General features: G+C 49.9%; 1 protein-coding gene across 1 annotated transcript; it reads left to right on the top strand.

The window, feature by feature from the left end:
* Nucleotides 1-9934: 9934 nt before the first annotated feature.
* TMEM238L (transmembrane protein 238 like) lies at nucleotides 9935-16428 on the top strand. Its single transcript, XM_043900938.1, has 2 exons — nucleotides 9935-10508; nucleotides 15469-16428. The coding sequence occupies exon 1, from the start codon at nucleotides 10082-10084 to the stop codon at nucleotides 10424-10426; it is 345 nt and encodes a 114-aa protein (XP_043756873.1). The 5' UTR covers nucleotides 9935-10081; the 3' UTR covers nucleotides 10427-10508; nucleotides 15469-16428.
* The last annotated feature ends 1013 nt before the right edge of the window (nucleotides 16429-17441 follow it).

Below are 17441 nucleotides of genomic sequence, written 5' to 3'. Positions count from 1 at the left end.
TTCTTTGGTGCTCTGCTTTCTTTACAGTCCAAGTCTCACAGCCATACATGACTACTGGAAAAACCATAGCTTTGACTAGATGGACTTTTGTTGGCAGAGTAATGTCTCTGCTTTTTAATACACTGTCTAGGTTGGTCATAGCTTTTTTCCAAGGAGCAAGTGTCTTTTAATTTCATGGCTGCAGTCACCATCTGCAGTGATTTTGGAGCCCCCAAAATAAAGTCTCTCACTGTTTCCACTGTTTCCCCATCTATTTGCCATGAAGTGATGGGACCAGATGCCGTTGCATCACTTTAGCACCACTTGGGAAGCCCTAATCAAAGCCTGCAATTTCTATCTCTCAAGGATGGCCATTCATTTGAGGCCTAGGCAGCTCACTGCCCAGAAAAATCCATGTTTCCCCCTCAGAGTGGGAGTGAAGCAGCTGACCCATCAGGTCCATACGTCCAGGGACACTTGGGGTCCGGTTGTGACCACATGACAGGCTCATGGGAGCAGAAGCGGCACTGACTCTGCTGGGCCAGATCTAATAGGAAGCAGGCCTATTCTCCCAGCTCTGGAAGGAGGAGCCACTATGTGCCAGGAGCTGGGACCCGAGTCACCAAGGGAAATGGTACAGACTGCATCTTTGTGTCCCTCCAAAATGTATATGTTGAGGTCCTGGCCCCCCAGGAGATGGTATATGGAGGCAGGCTTTTGGCAGGTAATCGGGTTCCGATGAGGTCATGAGGGTGACACCCTCAGGATGGATTAATGACATCATAAATACAGGAAGAAACAGGACAGCTCTCTCTCTACACCCACATACCCAGGAAAGGCCACATGAACACATGGTAAGAAGGTGATCATCTGCAAACCAGGAACTCATCTTCCCTGTATCTTGCACTTCTCAGCCTCCAGAACCGTGAGAAATACACATCTATTGTATAAACTCCCTAGTCGATGGTATTTTGTTAGAAAGGCCTGAGCTGGTTATGACCTTAAGGAAAGTGCCATGAAGATCAGAAACACCACATTGAAGCTCCCTGCAGGCAGTTACTACATTTCCCTTGCTCACTTCTAGCGGAGTTTACATGGAAAGTAGTCTCAATAGCTCCAGAGAGCTGAGCTCAGCCCCAGGTGGAGAGGCTGCTAGACGTGGAGACTGTGGGTAGAGGCACCCAAGCAGAGGCCGAGAGCTTGGCCCTGGGCCTGACTGGGAGAGGAAGAGGGTCACGGACATTTAAGACCTGTGCAGCTTCACCCTGGCACTTGCAAGCAGGCTTTGCAGGTAATTGCTCCTGAGGCAGGCAAGAAAAATGGTGACAGAAGATTCTAGCACCAAACCCAGTGGATATATTGGAATGATGCCTTTGGATTTGCTGACATCCAGAATGTCATACTGTGGTGCTGAAGAAGACTCGAGATTCCCTTGGAATGTAAGGAGGTCAAACCAGTCAATCCTAAAGGAGATCAACCTTGAATATTCATTGGGAGGACTGATACTGAAGCTGAAGCTCCAATACTTTGGCCACCTGATGAGAAGAGCCAACTCTTTGGAAAAGACCCGGATTCTGGGAAAGACTGAGGGCAGGAGGAGAAGGGGACAACAGAGGATGAGATGGCTGGATGACATTACTGACTCAATGGACATGAGTTTGAACAAACTCTGGGAAAGAGTGAAAGACAGGGAAGCCTGGTGTGCTACAGTCCATTGGTTGCAAAGAATCAGACACAACTGAGTCACTGAGCAAAAAATGTCATGAAGCTCTAGGCAACTACCTTTCTTAAGCATGGCTGGTGTGGCCTGAACTCCCAAGGGCTCTCCTTAAAGGTTGTACTCTGCAGAAGGCGGCTGGGGACTTTGCAAGCCCTGATGACAACAGATTCTGGTATTTACTGATTGGATTTTCTATCAGCTTTGCAAGATCAAAATTGTACTTAATATTCAAGGTTGGTTTAATTTGATTTAAAAAAAAAAAGCATTGTGAAAGTTTTCTGTAGACCTGAGTTTGTGGAAACGCCTTCATATCCACTAAAATTTATTCCTTTTTTTTTTTTTTGGACCAACACCATAGTTTATAGTGTAAGCATAATATACTTCCTAGAGAAGGAAATGGCAACCCACTCCAGTACTCTTGCCTGGAGAATCTCATGGACAGAGGAGCCTGGCGGGCTACGGTCCATGGGGTGGTAAAGAGTCAGACATGACTGAAGTGATTGTGCAAGCATAATATACTTACTAGATGGCAAACCTAAAGGGCATGGAAAAGAAAAACTAGCAGCCCAGTAGACCATTTCTGCCGTATGATAAGACTTTAGGGTGTCCTCTGAAAGTGTTTTGCTTTGGAAGGAGCTGTGGGAGCACTAATTCCTCAGAAACAGGGAGGAAGCAGGAGATGAAAACTGCAAAGGGACAATGAAGGGATCTGTGCAGAACTTGGGGAACTCTGGTGAGTCACTCTCAGCTTTCCCAGTAGCTGGGGGCTCCCAGGGTTATAAAATGAATCTAGTCATAAACAGTGGGCGCTGGGTTACAGGAAGGCAGAGCTGCTTCCCAACTGAAAGGGATGCCCAGCCTAGCGAGAAAGATGGAAAACTCAACAAGTTACCTCCATAAATGTACCAGGTGCTATAAAAGTAACCATCCAGTTAAACAGGCATCTGCTTCTTATCCATTAGGGTGGCTATAATCAAAAGAACAGTAAGCAGCAAGTGTGGGTGAGGATGCAGAGAGATTGGAACCCTCATGAATTGCTGGTGGGAATGGAAAACAGTGCCATTTCTACTGAAAGTGGAATGGAAGTTTCTCAAAAGAAAGAGTGGCTCCTCTATGATCCAGCAACTTCACCTTTAGGTATGTATTGAAAAGAATTGAAGGTAGGGACTCATACAGATATATGTGCACCCTTGTTCACAACAGCATTATTCATGATAGCTAGAGGGCGAAAGCAATATGAGTGCCCATCAACAGATGAGCAGATAAACCAAATGTGGTCCATAATACAGTGGAGTATTATTATTCTGTCTTAAAAAATAAGGAGATCCTGATGCATGCTACACTGTGGGGGAAACTTGAAGCCATTATACTAAGTGAAATAAGTCACTTACTAAGAGATACGTATAATGAGATCCCTCTCATGTGAGTTTTCTAAAGCAGTCAGATCCACAGAAACAGAAAGAAGGGTGGTAACTGCCAGGGTCTGGGGAGAGTGGAATGAGGAGTTGTTTCGTGGGGACAGAGTTTGATTTGAAGAAGATGAAAAGGTTCTGGAGAGGAAGGGTAGTGATAGTTACACAACAATGCCACCGAACTGTGCAGGTACAAAGTTAAAATGATAAGCTCATGCTGTGCATATTTCACTACCATTAAATAACTTCAAAAAATAATTTTTTAGGGACTTCCCTGGTGGCCCAGTGGTTAAGCCTTCACCTTCCCATGCAGGGGGTATGTGTTCTATCGCCAGTTGCAGAGATAAAGATCCCACATGCCTCAAGGTCAAAAACCCAGAACATAAAACAGAAGCAATACTGTACCAAATTCAATAAAGACTTTTAAAAAACAGTCCATGTCACACTACACATTTAAAGTAATTTTTAATTAAATGGGATTAAGAAAGGAACTAGTCATCCCTAGTGGCTCAGACAGTGAAGAATCTGCCTTCAGTGCAGGAGACCCAGGTTCCATCCCTGGGTCAGGAAGATGCCCTGGAGAAGTAAATGGCAACCCACTCCAGTATTCTTGCCTGGAAAATCCCATGGATGGAGGAGGCTGGCAGGCTACAGTCCACAGGGTTGCAAAGACTCAAACATGACTGAGCGCGCACACACACACATACACAAACATAAGAGTAGGTGCCTAATATGCTACTGGAGAAGAGAAGAGATAGAGTCAAAGCAAAAACAACACCCAGTTGTGGATGTGACGAGTGATGGACATAAAGTCCGATGCTGTAAAGAGTAACATTGCATAAGAACCTAGAATGTTAGGTCCATGAACCAAGGCAAATTGGAAATGGTCAAACAGGAGATGGCAAGAGTGAACATCAACATTTTAGGAATCAGTGAACTAAAATGGACTGGAACGGGCAAATTTAACTCAGATGACCATTATATCTACCAGTATGAGCAGGAATCCCTTAGAAGAAATGGAACAGCCCTCATAGTCAACAAAAGAGTCCAAAACCCAGTACTTGGATGCAGTCTCAAAAATGACAGACTGATTTCTGTTCATTTCCAAGGCAAACCATTCAATATCACAGTAATCCAAGTCTATGCCCCGACCACTAATGCTGAAGAAGCTGAACAGTTCTATGAAGACCTATAAGACCTTCTAGAACTAACACCCAAGAAAGATGTCCTCTTCATTACAGGGGACTGGAATGCAAAAGTAGGAATTCAAGAAACACCTGGAGTAACAGGCAAATTTGTCCTTGGAGTACAAAACAAAGCAAGTCAAAGGCTAACAGTTTTGCCAAGAGAACGCACTGGTCATAGCAAACATCCTCTTCCAACAACACAAGAGAAGACTCTACGCATGGGCATCACCAGATGGTCAATACCAAAATCAGATTGATTATATTCTTTGCTGCCAAAGATGGAGAATCTCTATACACTCAGCAAAAATAAGACTGGGAGCTGACTATGGCTCAGATGATGAACTCCATATTCCCAAAATCAGACTTAAATTGAACAAAGTAGAGAAAACCACTAGACCATTCAGGTATGACCTAAATTAAACCCCTTATGATTATACAGTGGAAGTGACAAATAGATTGAAGGGATTAGATCTGATAGACAGAGTGCCTAAAGAACTATGAATGGAGGTCCGTGACATTGTATAGGAGGCAGTGATCAAGACCATCCCCAAGAAAAAGAAATGCAAAAAGGCAAAATGGTTGTCTGACAAGGCAGAGACAATAGCTGAGAAAGGAAGAGAAGCTAAAGGAAAAGAAGAAAAGGAAAGATTGACCCATTTGAATGCAGAGTTCCAAAGCATAGCAAGGAGAGATAAGAAAGCCTTTCTCAGTGATCAGTGCAAAGAAATAGAATGTGAATGACTAAAAATCTCTTCAAGAAAATTAGAGATACCAAGGGAACATTTCATGCTAAGATGAACACAATAAAGGACAGAAATGGTATGGACCTAACAGAAGCAGAAGATATTAAGAACAGGTGGCAAGAATGCATAGAAGAACTATACAAAAAAGATCTTCACAACCCAGATAATCATGATGGTGTGATCATTCACCTAGAGCTAGACATCTTGGAATATGAAGTCAAGTGGACCTTAGGAAGTATCACTACGAACAAAGCTAGTGGGGGTGATGGAATTCCAGTTGAGCTATTTCATATCCTAAAAGATGATGCTGTGAAAGTGCTACAGTCAGTATGACAGCAAATCTAGAAAACTCAGCAGTGGCCACGGGACTAGAAAAGGTCAGTTTTCATTCTAATCCCAAAGAAAGGCAATGCCAAAGAATCCTCAAACTACTGCACAATTGCATTCATCTCACACGCTAGCAAAATCATGTTCAAAATTCTCTAAGCCAGGCTTCAATAGTACATGAACTGTGAAATTCCAGATGTTCAAGCTGGATTTAGAAAAGGCAGAGGAACCAGAGATCAAATTGCCAACATCCGTTGGATCACTGAAAAAGCAACACAGTTCCTGAAAAACATTGACTTCTGCTTTATTGACTACGCCAAAGTCTTTGACTGCATGAATCACAATAAACTGTGGAAAATTCTTCAAGAGATGAGAATACCAGACCACCTAACCTGCCTCCTGAGAAATCTGTATGCAGGTCAAGAAGCAACAGTTAGAACTAGACATGGAACAAGAGACTGGTTCCAAATCAGGAAAGGAGTACATCAAGGCTGTATATTGCCACCCTGCTTATTTTACTTATATGCAGAGAACATCATGTGAAATGCCGGGCTGGATGAAGCTCAAGCTAGAATCAAGATTGCTGGGAGAAATATCAATAACCTCAGATACACAGATGACACCACCCTTATGCCAGAAAACAGAGGAACTGAAGAGCCTCTTGATGAAAGTGAAAGAGGAGAGTGAAAAAGTTGGCTTAAAGCTCAACATTCAGAAAACTAAGATCATGGTATCTGGTCCCATCACTTCATGGCAAATAGATGGGGAAACAATAAAACAGTGACAGAATTTATTTTGGGGGCTCCAAAGTCACTGCAGAAGGTGACTGCAGCCATGAAATTAAAAGATACTTGCTCCTTGGAAGAAAAGCTATGACCAACCTAGATAGCATGTTAAAAAGCAGAGACATTACTTAGCCAACAAAGATCCGTCTAGTCAAAGATATGGTTTTTCCAATAGTTATGTATGGATGTGAGAGTTAGACTATAAAGAAAGCTGAGCGCCAGCGAATTGATGCTTTTGAACTGTGGTGTTGGAGAAGACTCTTGAGAGTTCCTTGGACTGCAAGGAGATCCAACCAGTCCATCCTAAAGGAAATCAGTCCTGAATATTCATTAGAAGGACTGACGTTGAAGCTGAAACTCCTACTTTGGCCACCTGCTGTGAAGAACCGACTCATTGGAAAATACCCTGATGCTGGGAAAGAGTGAAGGCGGGAGGAGAAGGGGACTACAGAGGATGAGATGGTTGATGGCATCACCAGTGCAATGGACATGAGTTTGAGTAGGCTATGGGAGTTGGTGATGGACAGGGAAGCCTGGCGTGCTGCAGTCCATGAGGTCACTAAGAGTCGGACACTACTGAGCAACTGAACTGACCTGAACTGAAGAGTAGGCAAGTGGAGGGATTTGAGACTGATGACGATAAAGAGCAGCTACAGTAGAGATGAGAGACTGGGGGCTGGAAAAGCATTTCACGAGGCCAATGGCTTCATCAAGGATGAATCTGTAGCCATCACAAATGGAAGCAGGGTATTCCCTGGGGGTCCCGTGGCCAAAAATTTGCCTGCCAACACAAAGGACACAGGTTCAATACCTGGTCCAGGAAGATTCCACATGCCCTGGGGCAACTCGGCCCGGGCACCACAGCTACTGAGTCTGAGAACCCTAGAGCCCATGCTCGGCAACAAGAGGAACCACCGCAATGACACGCCATTGCACCACAGCTAGAGAGTAGCCCTGCTCACTGCAACTAAACAGCAACAAAGATCCAGAACAACCACAAGTCAGTAAATGATAATAAAAAAGGATGGAGGGAGGGCTCAGCATGGACCTAGTGGGGGTGGGGGGTGGGGGCAGGGGGACAGGGGAACAGGGAGCTGCCCCAGGTGAAGCCAAGACTGATAAAGGGGAGAGGAGAATGGTGCAGGAGAGTCGGTGGCAGGTCCCTCCCAACCTGGGGTTTTCCCTACAGAAGCACTGTGGCAGAAAGGAAGTGATAAAAGACACCAGTGACAACCACACAGTAACACTTGTCTGTGTCCCAGCGTGCAGGTTCCAAGCACTTTACACCTATGAACTCACTTAATCTTCACAGTAATCCTGTGAAATAAGGGATTATCTTGCAACGAGGAAATCGAGGCCCAGAGAAGGCAAGTGACTTTTCCAAGGTCACACAGCTGATGAGTGGCACAGGCTCGTGTAGTCAGACCTGCTCAGCATCTGAGCCCTGCCACTCAGGCAGTGACTGAGCCTTTGTCATTCAAAGAGTCAGGCCCAGAACTGTGGCTCTGGGTCAGCTCAGAACCTGGCTGGCCTGTCCCTGTCTCTGCCTGACCTGTAGGATCCAGGTCATGAAGAGGTGTGACGTCACAGGCATGACAGACTGTGGTGACTTTGCCAAGAGAGTGACCGGGTCCCCCTTGCCAAGAGGAGGCAGGACTGTGTGGTGACAGCAGAAACAGAGATCTCTCTAAGCTGCAGGGGTGGCTGCAGCCCCAAGGATCCCCAGAAGTGGAGGGGTGGGAGAGGGCCCTAAGGGACCAGCACTCAGAGTCACTGGCTGGGGTTCAGGCATCTAGCTGTGCCCTACATACCACACTCATGGTTCAGAAAGAATAACAGATGCCTGCTGTCTTGCATTTCCCCATTTTTGTAATTTTTTTCCATCATATTTTATCACTCGAACAAAGAATTGATGCCTTCGTCAGTGTTACTGGAGAAGACTCTTGAGAGTTCCTTGGACAGCGAGGAGATCAAACCAGTCAATCCTAAAGGAAATCAAGCCTGAATATTCACTGGACAGAGGAGCCTGGTAGGTTTCAGTCCCTGGAGTCGCAGAGTCAGACACAACTGAGCAACTAACAGAGAACACAGGTGTGCCTCTGTTAACCCAAGCTCCTAATTCACTCTTCCTCAACCCCCAATCCCACCCTCCCCACACCAGCTTCCCTTTGACCCCACATGTCAGACAGAAGAATGGTAACCAACCATTTGGGTGGCCCAGGACTCCGAGACCTCCCAGCAGCCAGAAATTTTCCCACTAAAGTTGTTGTTCACACACACGTCCACAGGATGCTGCCCAGGAGTCTGGGAACCTGTGGACAGGCAGGCGGGAACACCAGCCTGGGGCTGCCCACCCCCCACCCTAGAGGCCCTTCTCCTGCCCCTAAAGAGGGCAGGGCTGTCCCTCAGCGAGTTTCCCAAGAGACTCTCTAGTCAAAGCTGGGGACAGCAGACGGGAAAGCTGCTGCTTCTCCCGCCTTGGGAGGTGTTCTTGTGTCCTGGGACGTGTTCTTGGGTAGGTACCTAATCCCTCCTGAGGACAGAATGGGGAGACAATGTGGATACAGGGTGGGGGCTTGGCTTTAGCGATTTCTCGAGATGTTGATGTTCTGGACTGGCTCCCTGACTTTAGTCAAGTCTTGTGTTTCAGATCCTAAAATCTATAACTTATAACACTCTCTCTCCTCCGCGATGCTTTTTACCTGAAGGTTTCTCACTCATCCTGCTCAGTTTACTCGTAGGAAACTAAATTTGAACCCCCCTAGATTTATTTTCATCCACATGCGAGCATGTGCTCAGTCACTCCAGTCGTGTCTGATTCTTTGTGACCCCCGTGGACTGTAGCCCACCAGGTTCCTCTGTCCGTGGGATTCTCTAGGCAGGAACACTGGAGGGGATCGCCTTGCCCTCCTCAAGGGGATCTTCCCAGCCCAGGGATCGAACCCGTGTCTCTTGAATCTCCTGCATTGCAGGCAGATTTTTTTATCTTCCCAGAGCCATCTAGGAAACCATTTTCATCCACAGGAGAAGGTCAAAGAAAACGTAGAAACGATTTCAGTACAGTGTGTTTCTCAGCTGACACTTGCTTCTCCACCACACCCTGGGAGGGGCTGGGTGATAAGACAACCCTGTTTCACACATAACCCCTCAGGATCATGGGCAGCGGCCCCAACACAGAAAGCAAACGGGGAGTCAGTCAGTCTGGAAAACACCTACTGCCAGAGAACCAGGTAAACATTTCTTGACTTTGGCCTGGAGTTGCCTTCTGGCCCACACCCAGCCCACCCAGATTGAGGCCACGCGTCCCCGCCCTCCTTGGTGTCCCTGCCCCGTCCTCCCCGTCCTTTCCATCGCCACCCCTCCCCAGGATCTGCCTTCAGGCCAGAGGGCTGTAACCAGCCCAACTCCAGGCAGCTCAGGCCTGGGGGGCTTCAGAGCAGAGAATCTACAAGACACACAGGCTTTTCCTGTTGCTGACATGGACTGCTTCTTATAGCACAATTTCAAGATCTATTTACAAGGACAAACCCTCTTCTCTAAATTTTACACGAAGCCTCCCGTCCCTGCCCAGAAGAGTAGGGCAGAAGGCGGGGTGGGGGTGGGGGGAAGCCCCCAGCTGACGGCACATCTCAGGAGCCCAGGAGGACCCCCCCAGGACTGGAGAGGCCAGGGGCCAGGACAGCCCCTCCTCCAGACCCACAAGGGCACCCAGACCCCTCCCCTGCCACGCCATTTGTTCAGCCCCCCGGGGGACGACAATGTCAGGCTGCACCAGCGGTGATGTCAGGCTGCTTCCATCAGGGTCATACCTGAGCTATGAAACAGTTAAGAAATATCTTGCCCCACTGGCTGCCGCACTCATAAAGGGACATCCACCTGTACTTCCGTGTGGCTCCAGAAAGGGCGGCTCTCTCTCTCTCACTTGCTCATGCCCAGCGGGGAGAGAAGGCAGCGGCTGGCAGCACCATCCCCTGCCCATGCAGGCCGGCCCGGGGAGCAAGGCCGGGCCCCTCCCGCCCCTGCCTTCCCAGCGATGCTCCTGGGGAAGCTGTGGGGAACGTGTAGCCTTGGACGCTGTGCTCTCTTCTTCGGCCTGGCCCTCCTGCTCGACGTTGTGGGCCTGGTCCTTCTGCTCGTGGGCATCTTCGCCTCCCTTGACTTCTGGGACTTCTTGATCTACACGGGGTCCCTGATCCTGGCTTTCAGCCTGCTCTTCTGGATCGCCTGGTACACCCTCAACATTGAGGTGCCTCTTGAGAAACTGGACTTGTAGTCTGGCCGTGGGCAGAGGAGGAGGACATGAGCTTCCTGGCAGGTGGAGGAGAGCAGGGGTATGCTGCCCAGCCAAGGACCAGGTGAGTGCCCCTGACTGGCCTGCAGGCCTGGCGGGAGGCTGGACCGAACAGAGGGGAGACTGAAGGGACAGGTGGCCTGAGGACCGCTTCGCGGCTAGGGACTCTGTCCACCTGGGTTCCAGCGGCAGGCACTTCCCTCCCTGGGGACCCCTTTTCTCACGGAAACTGGAAAGGGGGTCTCCACAGACACTATTACTTCGGATCCACCACAATGGTCCTGCCGTGTGGAACAGGAAGTTATCCCTTCAGCTTAGAACATGGAGCAAGGAGCCCACCTGGACTCTGTTTAGGAGAATGCTTGCTGGGGAGAACTTTGAGCGCTGCAAGAGGATGGAAAGTTCCCTGATGGCTGCTTATGCCCTCACCTTGAGGGCTGCCTGCTGCAGGAGGAAGCGGAGCAGAACCTTCCAGGATGGCCCTTCTCATTTCCTTCCTCCTGCACCTGCCCAGATGGGACATTTGGAAGGGGTCAGGACCTGCCTCCACGTCCCCTCTCAGCGCACCTGCCTCCTCTCTCAGTGGTGCCCCCACCCCATGCTCCCAGGCAGCCATCACCCCACCCACCCACCCCCAGCCAGCCTGAGAGACCTGGAAGCCGAGGGACCGTGACTGACCATTTCATCCCAGCTGGGCCAGCACTGGGTTGACCATGTGTAACCAGGGAGGCAGATAATTGTAAGGTGTTTCACGTGAACATGGAATGCAAAAGACAGAGCTGGTCTGGCCCCCACAACCCTGAACTAGAAGTGGGTAGCTCTCCCCAGAGGACTGAAGTTGGGGTCCTGGTTAGTTTGGTCATCATCTCCTCCTCCAGGTGGGCTGGACCCTGCCCCTAGGCACAGCTGGGCACTCCCTTTTGATAGCTGCATGCGAAAGCAAAGGTCATCTTCGGGTTGGAAGGAGGCAATAATAACTGTGTCTTTTCTGGGGGATTCTACCTGACCCTTGGAAGGTGGAGAGGGAACAGTGATTTGGAGAGGTTTCAGGAGGGGAGGCTGAACTGTCCCCGGCAGGCGAAAGGACAGAGATGAGAAGTCAGAGCACCTGGGTCCTGCTCGCAGCAGCACCACTTGTTTGCTCAGGAGGCATCACGCCTCAGTATTCCCTATTTACAATTACACCTGTAAATTGGGGATAATGACCTGCCCTTGTTGTTGCAACACAAGGATGTGTCAGGCACTGTGCAAGGAGCTGGGGATGCTGTGAAGAGTAAGACATACAAGCTCTTTATCCTCAGGGAATTCCCATCAGGTGAGAGATAGACATGAGTCAAATAGCCTGACCAACGAGGCATCAATACAATGACAGTCTGGTGAGGCTTAGGAAGAAAAGGGATATTGCTCCTTGGGAATGTTCAGTAGAGAAACTGACCCAGAAGGTGGAGTTTTACAGAGGGAGGAGGTGGCTTGAGCAAAGATCCTGGGGCAACAGGAGAAGAGAGCAGATTGATTGAAGGACAGGTGGCAAGTTCAGCGGAGGGTGGGCCCTGCAGCAGGGGGAGGCCAGACCAGGCAGGGCCTAAAGTCGTTTTAGTTGTGATTTCAAGAACAAGAAGTCATTAAAGAGATGTACGAAGGGGTAGGGACTTGACATAATTTGATCTGTTTCCAAAAGACCACCTTGGCCAAACGCACGGATGACAATGACGGTGACATGTGCAAGCCCATCTGGGGAGTTCAGTCGCTCGCCTAAACAACAAGGGGTCCCCAGTTCAGTCTCCTTGTCCTTCACATCCTCCCTTCATTGAATTGAAAGTAGTTCAATAACCCAGTGATGAAGACCACTGGTCAAGACTCAGACTGTCTAGTTTGAATCCAGTCTTGTTTCTTACTAGCTACAAGACCTGGGGCAAGTTACAGACTAGTTATAAACTAGTTATGACTCCGTGACCTAGTTTCCAAATCTGGACAATGGAGAGGGTGCTAATAATAGCCTCTATTTCAGAGATGATGCTAATGATATCCCCACCCTCATAAGGGTGCTGCAGAGATTAAGTTCATGTGCGTACAGCACCGTACGAGTGATAGTTGATGAAACAAGGGGCCCTCCGATAAACCTGTGTCCTGATGCGAGTAGCCAGCCCATTACAGCGGGGTGGGACCTTCCTCGGAGACAGACATCCCTGAAGCCTTCCCGACCAATTCCTCAAGCAGCAGCATATGGTGTTACGATTCCCCAGTGGATATGGGTGAGGGTCGCCCCAGAACTCCAGACTTCTGTCTGAGCTCAAAGGGACATCAAAAGTTGTGGGTCCACTGTGGTTTTACTGAACACAATCAGGCAAATATCTCCTTCACCGGTTCAGTCCCCAAACTCCGAGTTCTACAGGACCCGAGAGTCAGCTGGCCCTTCCATCCAGCTCAGCTTGGACCCTGCATTCCTGAGGGTATCTGGGGCCGTCCAGAGTTACAGGTTGTGGCCGGCCGGGACCCACTGTTCAGGGGCTGCTCACCACACCCTGGAAGACCTCGGGCAAGTTATCTGACGTCCTTCTTGGAATAGAAGGTTTGGTCCCCAGGAAAGGTTTCGGATTGTTTTCTGCAGAGGCCGCTGGGGGCTGGGGTGGCAGCAGGCAGGCAGAACGTTTACAGTCCATCTACCCCACACACCAGAGCCGTGGGGTCCAGTATGAAGGCTCATACCAGACTTTGACATAAGACTTCATGAATTTGAACCCAAGTTTGGTGCTAAAAGATATTTCTGAAACACCTCGACCCACCCACTTCCTTTCTGTGACCTGTGTCCCTGATGTTCTCTCTGACCATATTCGCAATTTATGGGCAGTTTATAACTGGCTCAGCCAGTTCTGCAGTCCTTGGAGTGGAGCAAAGGGAAGAGGGCATGCCCGAGAGGCTTGGTGGGGTGGTTGCTAGGACACCCCCACCCCACCCACCCAGAGACCAGCAAGCAGGTCGCCCCTCAGGCAGCAGTCAGGACGGGGCAGGGTCACCCAGTCTCTAAAACCTCCAGGACATTCCAGGAGTTTTGGGATGAGTGGCTTGTTTTTATCCCTCGACTATGTACCAAGTGGTTTTATAATTCGGTCACTCTATTTTTCCAAAGCTTTGCTTGCTCCACGCTCTCCTGGTTGGGCATCTTTTGTAGATAAAGTTCCCACAAAGGCAGGGGAGGACACGTCCTTTCACAAGAGGGGGTGAGTTTACACTCCCCCCAAAATGCGCACACACACACACCACACACATGTACCCACATCCCCGCCCTCTGCACACACTCCCAATGTACACCTCCCTTGCGTCCCCTTATAAACATGCCCACAGGCACACACACTCAACGTGCATGCCAACCTCTCCCATCACACACACCCAACTCGCACACAATCTATTCCCGATACACTCTCCCCACACACCCACACACACCCACATTCCTCACCTACACCTTCCATACACATCAACACCCCACGCACGCACACATGTCACATGTCCCTCACCCGCTGCACACACACATTCACACACACATAAAAACCTCACAATCACATGGCTTCCACATCCCATCTGCCCGGTTCACACACAAACAGGCCCTTACCCCTGCCATGCACATGCCAGAAAGACACCCCCACAGCAACAAGCATTTCCACCCCCAGCAACCAACGCCGAAAGGTGTGGAAAGGCGCCCAGCCCCGAGCCCTGGGATGAGCACTTCTTCCTGCTCACAGGCTCTCCTCTCTGCCTCGGCGGGGCCAGTGAGGCTGCCAGGTCGACTCAGAGCAGAGCCGGCTGGAAAGGCCTGCCTACCCGTGCGGTGCGCGCTCTGGGGCTGCAGGAAGAGTTAAACTTTCTCTAAGTCCTGGGGGAAATGTTAGTCTAGAAGGAAAGAGCAAGCAAGTACACAGGGCCTCGAAAATGTACATGGAAGAAGCAGGGTCTCACAGGGGCCTGAAAGCCCAGATGAAGAAGAGGGCTGGGGGAGAAGGTGGGTGACATGTGGCTTCAGCTTCTGGGTCCCGAGCAACCCATAAGCGCGCGCCGGGCAGAGCCGGCACTTGGGAAGGCCCAGAGGGAAAGGAAGGGAAGAAGAGGGTAGCCCAGAAAGGGTACGCAGATGCCGGGGACCGGGGTTCGGGGTCCTCGCTGCTGAACTTTAGGACGTTGAAAGCCAGATGAGGACCCTGGCACTTGGAAAGCAAGGAGGGACTTTCGATGACTCCGTGGTCTGGAGGGTGACTTGGCTAGGCTCTGATTAAGGAAGAGCAACCTGGTGTCACTTGCAGCAGGGGCTGGGGAGGAGAGGCATGTAGACTGCAGGGGCGGGGTGGGGGGTGGCATTTGAAAGCAGGGGCAATAACAAGAAACTGAACCAAAGTGATGGCTGCCGGGAGGAGGGGAGAGGGACAGAGACCCCGTGGGTGGACAACAGACACCCAGGAGACATCCCAGTCTCCCTCAAGGGGGAGGGGGAGTGGTCGTGTCACAGGCTTCAGAAAACACTCCCACAATGGAATCAGGAGAGGTCAGGGGAAGGCACGGGCTTGCTCAAAATCTGGTGTTTTCCTCTGCACATGCAGAGCTGGGGGTGCAGGGGATACCGATCAGCAGAACTGCCCAACAGACCTAGAATGTGCAGAATTTTCACTCAGAAAGGGGCTCATACATGGAGTTGGAGGCAGGGGCTGAAGACAGGACTGTGGACAGGATTGAAGCAGGTGGGATGGCGGAGGAAAGGAAGGTGGGTCAGTATTCGTTGGGCTCGTCACTTACTTTCAAGACTTCATTTGATGCTTACAACTCTGTGGGTTTGGGGTTCAGATCCCCATTTTACAGGTGAGGAAACTGAGTCTCAAGGTAGTTTCAGGACTAGCTCTGAAACTGTCGAGAGCCAGCACTAGAATTCACACCCGAGTCCAGCAGGCTCTGAGAACCATGCTTGTTTCACCCTGTCCAGGCTTGAGTTGACAGGTTCAAGTCTCAGACTGATCTATTTCATCTTCATTTATTCAGCCCAGGTGCCATCTGATGGAGAAGCAGCAAACAGATGCCCTGTCTCTGCAGCACCTCCTGTAACAGAACCCACAGAAGCCAGAGGCACACCCATCAGGATGTCCAGGGATGGCTATGAGGGCCACGCTCCATCAAGACACCCAAACCCCTGCCCCTGGCCACTGGCTGACTGCCACTGGCGCCCCAACTGTCTGTGAGGGTCTGGAGAGCCCCTAACATTGGCACAGTGGGGTTTTATGGCAGTAACTCCACTGTGAGCTTGGGCAGTCAATGAGAAGTCCCATCTTCCAAGGCTCCTCTCATTAATGTCCCTTTAAAAATATATATATATATATTGGAACCAAGTATAGAAATCCAAACGAGATTTCTGCGAGCACGCATCATGTGGAATTGCTGCTCCCTCGGCTCTTCAGATAGACTGTGTGAGATGGTCTACCTCACTCATCCTTCCGTGTCATCCAGTCAGCACGTGGGTGTATATTTCAGCTTGCCGACTGACAAGGCAGATGCAGAGCCAGTGCTGAGGGCAGGGGCCCACTTCCTCGGCTCTGGACACCGGGAACCACCAACGCTGCCCCCCACTTGCTCAGCTGGACCGTGGTTGGGGGGCTCACGTCAAGTTTTCGGTCAAATGAAACCCTCTGGGGTTTTTCTGACAAGCAAGCTGGGCTCTGCTGCACTGTCCTTGAGTCACTCATTTCTTGATCCTAAGAGCAGTATTCTATTTTTATCTTGATTCAACTGCATCTAATTCAGTGCAACCCAACTAGAGTACCTGGATCAGGGCGGTGGGGGGGGTGGGGTGTGTCAATCTTCACAAGCTCATCATCACTAATTTATATTTTCCATGGTCTAATTTTGTACTTTTTATTTATTTCTCACCCTAACCATGTATGTGTTTCTTGGAAGCTGCCTCGGATCTTTTATGGTGTGAGGTAGTTACCTAAATAAAAGAGTCAACTGGCCTTTTGTTTTAACTCTACATTAACTGTTTCCGGGGCTTTCCGGGTGGCACCAGTGGTAAAGAACCTGCCTGCCAATACAGGCAACATAAGAGACATGGGTTTGATCTCTGGGTAGGGAAGATGCCCTGGAGGAGGCCATGGCAACCCACTCCAAAATTCTTGCGTGGAGAATCCCACGAACAGAGGAGCCTGGATGGCTATAGTCCAGTGGATCGCAAAGAGTCAGACATGACTAAAGCAACTTAGCATGCACACATACACACACAACTTGTTTCTGAGTCTATGTGGTTCCATAACAATACCCAAACTCCCAGCTTTAGGGCAACTTCTTCTCATTTGTTTCACCTGCCTCTGTGCAAATCCTGGAATCTTATATTCAGCTCAGCACCTCTTGGGAAGAAACGCACAGAACCGGGTGGATGGAGACAGTACACGGGTTATCCTAACACCATGGAAGCTTCTGGAAGCTCTGTGCTCGGCCACCAGCCTGGCTTCTCAGAATTAGGCTGGACTCGGGAACCTGAGGGCTTCCCCTCAGACGGTGGCCCAGGCGGTAAACAATCTGCCTGCAATGGTAGGAGAACCCAGGTTCGATCCCTGGGTCAGGAAGATCCCTTGGAGAAAGGCATGGCAATCCACTCCAGTATTCTTGCCTGGGAGATCCCATGGACAGAGGAGCCTGGTGGGCTACAGTCCATAAAGTCACAAAGAGCCGGACATGACTGAAGTGACTCAGCACGCATGCATGCACCTGGGGACCCAGGTTAAGAGCCAGAACTGAGAAGGCACACCTAGGCAATGTGTGTGCAATGTCGGGGTGTTCCCATAGGGCAAGGTTTGGTCTGCAACTGAGCATCTGCCAGGGCAGGACAGTATCTCAGGGATCCCTGATGGCACAGAAGAAGAGGCCACAAGCGCCACACTCCATCTCAGAGATGATGGGAGCAGCACCCTGCCGACGGGATGCAGATTCCCTGGGGGTCTCACTGAAAGAAGACTCCAATTCAGGGAGG

The sequence above is a fragment of the Cervus elaphus genome, chromosome 5 (assembly GCF_910594005.1).
Source record: "Cervus elaphus chromosome 5, mCerEla1.1, whole genome shotgun sequence".
Lineage (NCBI taxonomy): Eukaryota > Metazoa > Chordata > Mammalia > Artiodactyla > Cervidae > Cervus > Cervus elaphus.
The sequence above is the reverse complement of the archived record's forward strand: the minus strand, read 5'-3'. Positions and strand labels throughout refer to the sequence as shown.